The sequence below is a fragment of the Hoplias malabaricus genome, chromosome 7 (assembly GCF_029633855.1).
Source record: "Hoplias malabaricus isolate fHopMal1 chromosome 7, fHopMal1.hap1, whole genome shotgun sequence".
Taxonomy (NCBI): Eukaryota; Metazoa; Chordata; class Actinopteri; order Characiformes; family Erythrinidae; genus Hoplias; species Hoplias malabaricus.
The window spans coordinates 19076918-19089015 of record NC_089806.1 but is presented as its reverse complement, the minus strand read 5'-3'; the positions used below and the strand labels follow the sequence as shown (position 1 = coordinate 19089015).

Genomic DNA, 12098 nt, shown 5'->3' with positions numbered 1-12098 from the left:
ACACCGACCTAAACAAGCGCTTTTCACACATGCGTGAGGCAGAGGGAGAGAGAGAGAGAGAGAGAGAGAGAGAGAGAGAGAGAGTCTAAAGGGATCTGCGACACGGCGCTGCGTCCTGAGAGCTAAACTCACCCGGCTTTACTACTAACTACGGGGTTGGTCTGTGATATTGATTTATTTATTTTTTGCTCTAACCTTTGTCTAGACTCTCTCGGTCCGGTCCGGTCGGAGCAGTGAAAAGTCCTCGGTACCGAGCATGTCCGCGGAGCGCAACGAGGACCCCGCCTCAGAACGCGGGCTGTTCGGGGCCGGTTCGGAGGATGTGGCGGTGTTTCTGAGCAGCGCGGGCCGATGTGAGGACGCCGAGGGCGGTCGGCCACGGAGAGACGAGCCCGGGGAAAACACGCAGCTCTTCAGCCACCGGCAACCGCTCCCTGTTGTCATGGAAACTGCATCTACAGGTCATTGAGCTAGCAGGCTAAGTTCACTTACTTTATTAACTGTTGGCAGTTTATTCGGTATTCAATTCCTTAAAATGTTTCCTAACATCTCTCTTAGCTGGCGGCTGTGTTCAGTAATTCCTGTAATTCCTGAACACAGACCCGCTACAGCAGCTGGTTTGAATTTCTCTGTAGTTAGCCTGCGAGCGACTGTGCTGTGCTTGCTAACTTTACTGTACATCTAAGGCCCTGGTGTAGAAACGCATTAGCAAATCTTGGAGTAATAGTGTCGTTTGTACGAGTCGGCTGTGTTCTGTTCTTTTACTTTCAGTTTTCAGAACAGAACTCTTCAATCAGGGATACTCGTCTTCGCCTTACTGTGTGTGTGTGTGTGTGTGTGTACAGGACAGGTCCACTGATGCTGCTTTGTGTAACGCAGGCCTGAGTGTATGAAGGGAAATACCCCCCATTGTTTTAAAATTTCAGTTTGTTTTCTGTAATGTAAACACATTTGTGTTTTTACAACAGAAACTAGGAACCAAGGGCTAATGTTTACACCATACTTACATTTATTTAAGTTTTTGAGTGCAATTAATTTATAAAAGCAGAATGTTCACAGTTAAAACTGCAGTGCCTAAAGCACACAGATAACTTGCATTAACACTAAACTACAAGTGAAGTGTACCAAAGTCTCAAACAGGAGAGTTCCAACAGCCATTTGTTTTTATGTCATAAACCTAAGCACCCAATGCTATCAACTTGAACTTTCAAGCTGCAGGTAAGTGGTGGAAGTGTAAGTGGAGATGGAGTCAAGGACTAATTTCATATTTATAGATCTGTGTGCACTGAATGAGTGCAAAGGTGCAGAATTCCATCTAATCGGCTTGAAATAATATGTCTTTTTTATGAACAGAGATAACTAGGTCTTTATAAATAAGTTTGAAACCAAAATAATGTTAAAATTAAAAACAAAGTCTATGACATTTATTAAGAAACGTAATGTAATAACATTAACACTTTGGAAATCTTGGACTTATCACCATCACTATATACAGTCTTGAGTCAAAGGTTTCTCTAGAACAGAGCATTTCATATCAGAGCACTCTGACATTTACATCTGAGCAATTTAATTGTTCAAAAAATTGGAGGAATTCCGATTAAAGATTGTCACTGCATTATGAAGGGTGATTTATAATGTGTCTTATTAAGGCGCAAATACCTGAGTTTGAATGGGCTTTTCTATAAGTTTATGTCTTTATTTATTTATTTATTTATTTATTCAAAACCAAAACAATAATTTAGCCTTCGTATTAGTTATACTTCTGTTGATGTTAAAAGGTTTTGTTAAAGCCCCTTGAAGTTATTACTCATGGTGCTTCCAGCCCCAGCCTAATACTGAGTATTTTTAAGACATTAATCTTTCTTTATTGTTCTTTCAGTTCTGTAGATCTGAAAGTATGATAAATTACTCACTTTTCCTCTAACACTGCATAAGTAAGGCCATGAAGACTTTTACTATTAGTCATGTCTTACATTCTATGAAACTAGAAGTACTCAGAAATTGCTCACTGTTGTTTTAAAAGATTAATCACTGATCTTTAGAAGGTACATTATTAGGCTAAATTAAATTTTGTGCTTTAAACTTAAAAACACTCACATAGTAGATGTGTTCAAGTCAGCTTGTTGTGCCTTGTCACTGTAGACTATGAGATATGTCCAACTAACAATACATTTCTTAGTACAAATATTAAATTTATATTGCATTATTGCAATTCAAGTAAAATAAATATGGTGAGACATCTTTGTAAAAGTTATGGAAAATCCCATGCTGAAGTTAGCCAGGGCTAGTTAATTCATTGCTGAAGGGCGGTCATGTCCAGTCTTGACATTAGAACATTCCAGCAGCCATAGCTGTGAATATGTGTTTCTTGTTTCAGCTGAAGTCTATGTGCAATGTGCTGTGTGCATGAGGGCTGTTTCTTAAGCTTACATCATGATCTTGACTTCATGGACCTGTCTAATGTGACCATGTGTGAACAAAACCTGTCAGTGATAAAATTTCATATTCTGCTCCACAGAAGACTTGTATCTCCCTCGTATTTTAATAAGAACTCAATTCTTTCCTCCTCGTCTCTTACCATTGGTTATAAAAGCACACACTTTACTCTTAAAAGTACTCTGCATAATTTTAAATTACAGTGTTTATAGGAAGTCTCCACAGACAGTACATTTTACCCCAGGTGAGTCATACAAATATAATAAAACAGACCAAAATAAGGACATTTTCAACTTTGATGACCTTCCATTTTTCTTGGCTATTAAAGCATTTTCTCCAGCCTTATATAGGCCTAAGCATGCTTCCTGTTGGTGCACAAAAGAGTGAGATAAGAAATTTCCTGTTTCTCTTTCTCTCTTTATCATATCATGGGCTAGCATTCAAGAAGGAGGTACTTTATAAAATTCTTCATCATTTTGTGAGCTTACTGCATAATGATCAATACTTGATGCTTTTATTGTGTCAGGGTGCATTAAGAATTATTCCTAGATTAAAACTTTAATGCACAGTCATTCCACTGAAAAATAAAACCACTGTGCCTGGAATTACAAAGAGAGTCTAAGCAAGCCATCCTTTTCTGTGTGGACTGATTCCGTTGAACAAGATCTTAATGAGTCTAAAGGAAGTGTGGACATTCACTTACTTTAGCTGCATATCACTATCTTGCACATTCTTTACTCTGTTCAGTAATTACAAATGCACAAAGTGATTGTAGACATAAAAGCTCAGCTGAAATGAAAAAGAATATAAAAAGAGCCCTTTCTCCCAGTGCAGGAAGGGTTATGTAATTCTCTTTCAAGTTGGGATCTTCTATGGAAATAGTTGTATTCTAAGTGTACTGGATGTGCTGAGCTGCTGTAAAACCTGTATAAAGCTCACTTTACACTGCAAGCCAAAGAAGCTGTGCTTCAGCACCACTTAAAAAATTCTAATCAGCATGTGTATTAATCAATAGCTCAGAATATTTCAAGAACTTTGGCTGTGGCCTCAGTCATTTAGGGTTTTCTCTCTGCTTCTGGGCTATATTTTTGGACCTATGCAAGTGGCAAGCTTACAGTTATTCCCATAAATACTCAGCTAGCTGAGTTATTTGTATTCCACTGACTCACATGATCACTTGATGATAAATATGACAGAAGTTTGCCCTTCTGTGCTAAGTGCTTATGATACTGTCCAGAAGACTCCAAGGAGTAACTGCATTGTACTGTGTCTGTAGATGTAGAGGTAGGAACATTGTTTAGTACTCCACAAAGTTCCCAAGAAACAAGCAAAGTTCTTTAAGTCAGAATAGTGTATACTCAAAATCCTAGACATTTAAATCATAGAAAGAGTAATCTTTTTGTTCAGTAAAATAACAATTTTCATATACTCTCAAATTAGTTCTGTCTTTAGTAATTTGAGAGTGTATAAATAATAGTCATAAGTTTTGAATTGCAAAAATAACTGCAGGAAGTTACTGTCCACTCGATTAGACACACCTAAGTTTTTGGTCCACTGAATAAAGTCAGAGAGAGTAGTCCATCTGTTTCTGCACAGTTTGTGTTGATCATCTTCTAGTCCTTCATCTGTGTTCATTGGACACAGCCTACAGGACACTCATGGCTGGATATTTTTGGTTGTGGACTATTCTCAGTCCAGGGGTGACACTGAGGCGTTTAAATACTTCATCAGCAATGATCTGTCTGATCATGCTGAGTGGATGTTGTTGCCAAGTGTAAAAAGGGTTCCTGCCCTGCTTTGTCTTTAATGACTTTTAAAATTTAGCTAATCACATTGTACGGATGGATCATAGTGCAGCTCAGAGATCAAGGCGATTATGCGAGTCTTTGAGTGGAGTCACTTCTTTTACATTTTGATGCATACATCGTTTTAATATTTAATGGAAGAATGATGATGAATGATAATGAATATGGCTGCTAATTGTACTTGCAAAAATTCAACCTATCCATCAGTCAAAATGGCCATGTAATACAGGTTGGTACTATTAGTATTTTGTAGTAATACATGTAAAAAAAATAGCATATATGACCTGATCAGCCACAGCAATGAAAACACTGCCTCACTGCTTAATATTGTGTAAATCAAAGGTGTGTGTGTGCCAAATCAGTAGTGTGGGTACCATACTGGGGACAGATTGTCTGGTTTTAGAGTGTAGCACTAATATAAACAAATTGGAAAGACACACTTTCAGACGACGAGAACTACTTTATTAAAAGTTAAGCCAAACCAGGTGAATAATTTAAGAATCTGTTCCACTCACAAAGCGCAGGGACAGCGTAATCGTATTTACCCAGTAAACAAGGGGAAAAATATGAGACAGAAGAATACAGTGGTATAAAAAATTTTGGGCACCCCTGATTATTTTCAGGATTTTCCTTCATATATCATTGGTTGTTCAGATCAGCAATTTCAGTAAAATGTATTATATAACAGACAAACAAAGTGATATTTGAGAAGTGAAATGAAGTTTATAGAATTTACAGAAAGCGTGCAATCATTATTTAATCAAAATTAGGCAGGTGCATAAGTTTGGGCACCCCAAGAAAATAATTATTTGTTTAATTAATATATAAAGTATTTGTTTTGGAATGCTGTGTTCTTTTTTCGCCATGCATACCACCCCTTGTTATGTCCAAATAACTCAATTTTAGTTTCATCTGTCCACAGCACCTTATTCCAAAATGAAGCTGGCTTGTCCATATGTGCTTTAGCATACCTCAAGTGACTCTGTGGCATGTGCGCAGAAAAGGCTTCTTCTGCATTATTGTCCCATACAGCCTCTCCTTGTGCAAAGTGCACTGAATAGTCGAACGATGCACAGTGACACCATCTGCAACAAGATGATGTTGTAGGTCTTTGGAGCTGGTCTGTGGGTTGACTATGACTGTTCTCACCATCCTTCGCCTCTGCTTATCAGTAATGAAATCAATGGACAAGTGAGACCAGGGACGCTGAGGAATGGGCAGATGTTCCAGCAGACCTGCAGGACGCTGATTGGAGGATTTAATACAGGCACATACTGCACATGACTTTACGTACTCTAAAATCTCGGACTACTGTGGGCCACCAGAACTTCTGTACTAAAGACAGTGTACATTGAATACCCGGATGACCAGAACTCAAGAATGTGTGTACCCATTGCAGTAGTGGGGCGCCCAAGTGGGGTGAATGCTTAGGGGAACATATGTCTTCCCTGGTAAGCTGTTTGAAGGCAGGGAGGGGGGTGGTGCTCTCTTCAAGAGCTGCTTTGATAGCCAGCAACTCCCGATTACCTACATCTTAGTTCATTTCTGTGGGGCTGAGTTTGCGAGAATAAAAAGCACAGGGGTGTAATTTTCGTGGTTCACCATGTCGCTGGGATAGTACGGCCCCTATACCTGTTTCTGAAGCATCCACCTCCACGATGAACGAAAGAGATGGATCAGGGTGACACAAGATGGGGGCACTGGTGAAATGATTCTTCAGCATCTCAAAGGAGGTAGAGGCTTCTGGAGTCCATTTCAGTGACTAGGGTTTCACTTTGAGAAGAGAGGTCAGAGGAACTGATATACCACTAAAACCACTTATGAACCTTCTGTAAAAATTTGCAAAGCCCAGGAATCTTTGCAGCTCTTTGATGGTTTTCGGTTGAGGCCATTGTGTAATTGCTGAAACCTTGTTCGGTCCTTTTGCACTCCCTCTGCACTGAGTATATAGCCAAGAAAAGTGATCTGAGTTTAATGAAATTCACATTTTCCCAGTTTAACAAACATTGTTTTCTTCTAGGCATGTGAGAACTTGTTTGACATGGTGGACATGTTCTGTGATGGACTTGGAGTAAACAAGAGTATTGTTAATGTAACAGATTACCCATTTATTAAGCATGTCTCTAAATATGCCATTAATGAAAGATTGAAAGACAGAAGGAGCATTGTCCAATCCATAATGCATTACCAGATATTCATAATGGCGGGATGATGTCATGAACGCAGTCTTCCATTCATCCCCCTCACGAATTCTAATGAGATTATATGCGCTTCTTAGGTCTAGTTTGGCGTAAAATTTGGCTTCTCTGACTTGTTCAATGGCAGAGGGAATAAGGGGAAGGGGATGTTTTTTTATTGTTATGGCATTAAAACCCCTATAGTGCAAAGAGTTAACTTGTAGTAACTGCCTGTCATGGACACTGGTGACATGCTCAACAGAACATTACATCCTTCTCAAAATTACACTTGAACCCCTGGAATTATTTCTTCCATTGGACACTTTGAAAATGTTGGACTCATAATTGTAATATAGTTTATTTTTATCATCTGCGAACCACTGACTATACTTGATGGACACTGAAGCCTAGCTTTACTGATTGCAACAGCCAGCTTGAGTCTGCATTATACTAATAACTGTTCCTAACTGACTGGAAAGAGCTGTGAAACTGTAGACAGAACTTCATCCAAAAGGCTTATTCTGTCTAATCAATATTGACTAATGCACTGATTTTTTTTTTCTTCGAGGTAATCAAGTTTTATTAAGTTAAGGGGTTAAATGGTATTATGCAAGACTCTCTACCACCAACAAGAAGCTGTACGGCAGGTTTTACAAGCCAGAAAAAACAGTGAAGGATAAAAAGGGAAAGTCAATACCCAATGTGGAAGGACAAAAGAACAGCTGGAGGGAGCATTTCGAAGGTCTTTTGAATAGGCCAACACTACAGGATTCGCCAGATATCTCCCCAGCCAACAGCAATGATTGACTGTAAAGTAATGTACAACGAGGAGATTTTCAAAGCTATAAGCAAAAATGAAAAGTCTGCAGGGTCAGTAACACAGTCCAGCAGCGTAGAAGAAGGGCTATGTCATCAAGCCAACAAAGAAATGTGACCTCTGTTCCTGTTCTAATTACAGAGACTAACATTGCTATCTGTCCCAGGCAATACATTCACCAGGTTCTCCTCAATAGGGTGAAAGAAGCTATTGATCCTCAGCTCCAGAAATAGCAGGCAGGCTATAAGTCTTCCTGCATCCCGATTGCTATGCTGTGCATTGTTGTGAAATGAAGTGACTAGTAGGAGATACACCTTTAGACCACTCAAGAGTTTGACTCAGGACCAGGATCCTGTGAGCTCTTCTCAAACACCTGTGCCCCAGGCAGGGTAAAAGGAGAAGAAGGAATCAAGTGCTAAGCCAAGTGTAATGATCATAGAGATTTGAGGTCATGCCTGGATCACAGGCACATAGATACTCATCAAATATGGCTTTTTTTGGTCACATTTGCTTTTTGAGAGCACTTTCTTAAGAATATCTTAGTACTCTTCAGTATTCACAGATCCCTGTCATAGAAAACTGATGTTTCTTTGCCTTTTATAGTAAGCATATATTATGTATGTCAAGTAGTATGTGTTAAAGCCCATGGGAACCCATTTTGAAATTTTGTATAATTCTAAACTTGGGTGTTATGTGAAACGATCAACAAAGCTTAAATAAAAAACACAAAACAGAAATATGATAAATCGCTCCTCAAAAATGACCCGTACTTCTCTCCTCTCGGTGTAGAATGGGCAGTCCTAAAAGTGCGTAATGCTTATGTCACTATTACCCTGATCAATCACAAGGCTACCTTAGCCCTGCCTCCTCTCTGTGTTGAAGAGACTGATGGGCTAAAGCTTAGGAGCCATTAGTAAATGAGCTAGCTATCCAGCTATTCACCAGGCTATGGGGAGGGAATGAAAGATACAAACAGCAACGCAAAAAAATACAGAACAAGCCTGAATGGATTAAGTCTGAGTACAGCAGAGATAGCAGCTACACTCGGTCAACGTGTTTAATGGCGTATCAGCGGAGATATCAGCTGCACTTGGCCAGCGTGCAGAGCAGAGTAACAGTGGGGAAGGCAGAAACACTTGGTCGGCAGTACAGTGGAGATAGCAGCCACACTGGGCTGGTGTGTACAGCAAAGTAGCAGTGGGGTTATAAAAGATACACTCAGTCAGCTGTACAGCAGAGTAGTAGCAGTAGAAAGCACCAATTTGGAGACTCTAGAAGGTATACAGTTCGTACAGTTATGTTAACATACATATAATGTAAATAATCACACGAAACCACACCACAGACATGAAGGACAAAAGACGTTCGTAGGTTCGTACATGAACGGCTGTATAATGATAATTCTACCCGCCTGTGTCATTTTATTGTGTAATGTTATCTTGTGTAAAATGACAACCGCTGTTCATGGTAGAAATCCGTGACTGCTCTTTCTCGAGGCCGTGTGTTGCCATGGTAACGTAAACAGCATACTGGTCTCCAGTGATAGAGAGCTGTGAGTTACGCATGGTCAATAGTATATTGGACCACACCCACACAGTTCTCAGAGAGCTCTGAAGAGCATATTATGGTCATTCTTAAGTAGAGATTGTTCATATTTCTGAGATTGATCATATGTTTTTATTTAAACTTTGCTAAACGTTTCACATAACACCAAAGTTTAGAATTATACAAAAATACTCCACAAAATTTCAAAATGGGTTTCCAGGGTTTTTAAGTTTTCAAAATGTACCATCCACTCACCTGACCAAGTTTGCAGTGGTTCAATATCTGCTTATTGTTTCTACTGAAATCAAGAATATTTGCTCAGAAATGTTACCCCCTCTGCTGAGATAATTGCTGCTTGCGGCTATATTTTTATTTGATTTTATGCCCTTCTGTCTGATGGCTTTTGGGTTCAGAGCATCATGTTTCATTGACAGAGCTTTTCCACAGTACTTTTACAAGATATGTGTTTACACCATAGGTGAGATTAAAGTAGCTGAATTCAGAATTTAGTAGTGGTGTCTGGATAAGTTTGGAGACAGTGTATAGGAAAGTCACAGTAAAAAAACTTGAAGAAAACATGGCGTAGTGCAACAAACCAGAAACCAAGTAATTTACCTATAAGTTCAAACAATAAAATAATTTTTGTAGTTTCTCTTTCTAACATTACTGAGTGCACTAGAGCTTGTAATCTACAAAAGATGCTGTTAGGTATATAATTGATGACTGACAGCTGTGAGTCTTCTTTTACCCCACACTGTTAGTGAGCCCCTCCATTTGTGCATGAATTATATAGTGGACAGAGAGGAGGAGAGCACTGAACCAGAATCAATCTGCAAAAGCAGTTAATTCGACATTTATTCATGCTATTCAAGGGCAGAAAATAAGACAGTAAAGGCAAGTGTGTTTAAGAGTGTATGCATTCATTAAAGCTGTGAGATGTTATGGATGTTTATTTATCTATCAAATTTATTTATTACTTAATTTACCTCTCAAATTGTGTACACTCATTACCTGGATCCCATCTAAACCATGGCGCTAACCAATTGGATGTGATGTGTGAATGTGAGGACATAACAGTGCTGAGATTTTTAACACAAGTCTAGAATTATTATTGTTGGTTTGGTATGTTATTGAAATGTATTTATACAATTACATAAATCATCAGCTTGCTAATTATGCCTAAATGTAAACAAATAAATAGTTTATTTTTGTGTCTACTTAAGCTGTTTTCATTTTCAGCTTCTTACGAAAGTTTAGAATGACCACTCTACAGTGGTGTGAAAAAGTCTTTGCCCCTTCGTGATTTCTTAGTTTTTTGCATGTTTGTCACTCTATATATTTCTGTCTCACTATATATTTCAAATCATCAAACAAATTTAAATATTATTCAAAAACAACACAGGTAAAGACAAAATGCAGGTTATAAATTTGTAAAAGTTTCTGAAGTTTTGGGACTCCAGCGAACCACAGTGAGAGCCATTATCCACAATTGGTGAAAACGTGAAACAGTGGTAAACCTTCCCAGGAGTGGCCGGCTGACCAAAATTACCTCGAGCACAGTGATGACTCATCCAAGAGAACACAAAAGGCCCCACAACAACATCCAAAGAACTGCAGGCCTCACTTGTCTCAGTTGAGGTCAGCGTTCATGTCTCCACCATAAGAAAGAGACTGTGCAAAAATGGCCTGCATGGCAGAGAGCCAAGACGAAAACCACTGCTGAGCAAAAAGATCATTGAGGCTCAACTCAATTTTGCCAGAAAACATCTTGATGATCCCCAAGACTTTTGGGAAAATATTCTGTGGACTGACGAGACAAAACTTTAAATTTTTTGGAAGATGTGTGCCCCATTACATCTGGTGCATTTCAGAAAAAGATCATCATACCTAAAGTAAAATATGGTGGTGGTAGTATGATGGTCTAGGGCTGTTTTGCTGCTTCAGGACCTGGAAGACTTGCTGTGATAAATGGAACCATGAATTCCACTGTCTACCAAAAAATCCTGAAGGGAAATCTGGCCATCTGTTTGTGACCTCAAGCTGAAACAAACTTGGCTTCTGCAGCAAGTCCACCTCTGAATGGCTGAAGAAAAACAAAGTGAAGACTTTGGAGTGCCCTAGTCAAAGTCCTGACTTGAATCCTATTGAGATGCTGTGGCATGACCTTAAAAAGAGTGTTTATGCTCGAAAACCCTCAATTGTGGCTGTATTACAACAATTCTGCAAATATGAGTGGGCCAAAATTCCTCCACATCGCTGGAGAGACTCATTGCAAGTTTATTGCAAATCTGAACTAAGAGTAATAGAAAAAACTTTTGACAGGATATCTCTTTTACAATAAACATAGAGTGAGATATAATTAGCATAAAAGTATATAATGCATTTGACTCCTATTAAGATGAGTTTAAAGTGAGTGTAAGTCAATCTTTATGACTTAGTGGAACTAGTCCAATACCTTGTTTCCTATTGCCCTGCAAAATGGAAATGTGATGAATTGAGGATATTCATGTTATTCTAAGTAAGTTTTTGATGCCAAAATGCTTTCACAGTTCCTTTAGAATCGCCTTTGGCTCCACATATTAAAACTTTGCACAGGACTGGCCTATTAAAATTATATACAGTTATCCTTAGCCAAATTGGATTTATATTAATGAACACATTCATCTTAATTTTTTGAGCGGTAGTGTGATATCTGCTTTTCTACAAGCTTTTCTAGTGCAGTCTCTACATAGTTTTTGATCTCCCTCCTCACTGGGTTTCATTGTCAGGCAAACAAAACACAAGCAATCAGACTGGGGTTATCATTGAAGACTACAATGCTGCTGTAAACTAAGTAAAGATTTCTTTCAGATTTCTTGGCAGTATTTGTTTCTGACAGTGTTATAAAGAAGCTTTGTTTACAGTCATCCCACTCTCATCTGGAAATGCACCCAGTTAATGTACACACTGTGAATGTTGTTAGACCTCTCAAAATAGGCCTGTGATAACTATCATTTTCAAAGTCCCCTTATTAGAACAGCTTCCTTTCTTAAGTGCTGCTATTTTAAAATGTGCAGGTAATTCCCCAGGGCATTCCTGTAATTGCTGTCTCTTCAAAACAACCATTAATGTGGATGCTTGTTGTCACTCAAACCCTGTGCCTGTGAATTGTATCCTATGCAGAGGAATTGCTTTGTTTTGAAAATCTTTGCTTCAGTGAGCTGCATTCATTAGAGAGGCTACGATGGCTCTGAATACCAGCGCAAATGAAATATGACATGATCACCTAGACTCACAAGTATGTGTGCTGTCTCACACTGCACATACTGGATCGTCATA

At 38.9% G+C, this 12098-nt stretch overlaps 1 protein-coding gene across 1 annotated transcript in view; it reads left to right on the top strand.

The window, feature by feature from the left end:
* The window catches only part of rtn1b (reticulon 1b), a 54084-nt gene continuing 41986 nt past the window's right edge, over nucleotides 1-12098 (top strand). Inside the window, exon 1 of the mRNA XM_066676662.1 lies at nucleotides 1-461. Coding sequence (XP_066532759.1) covers nucleotides 257-461 — 205 coding nt within the window. The 5' untranslated portion in view covers nucleotides 1-256. The remainder of the gene's footprint in view (nucleotides 462-12098) is intronic.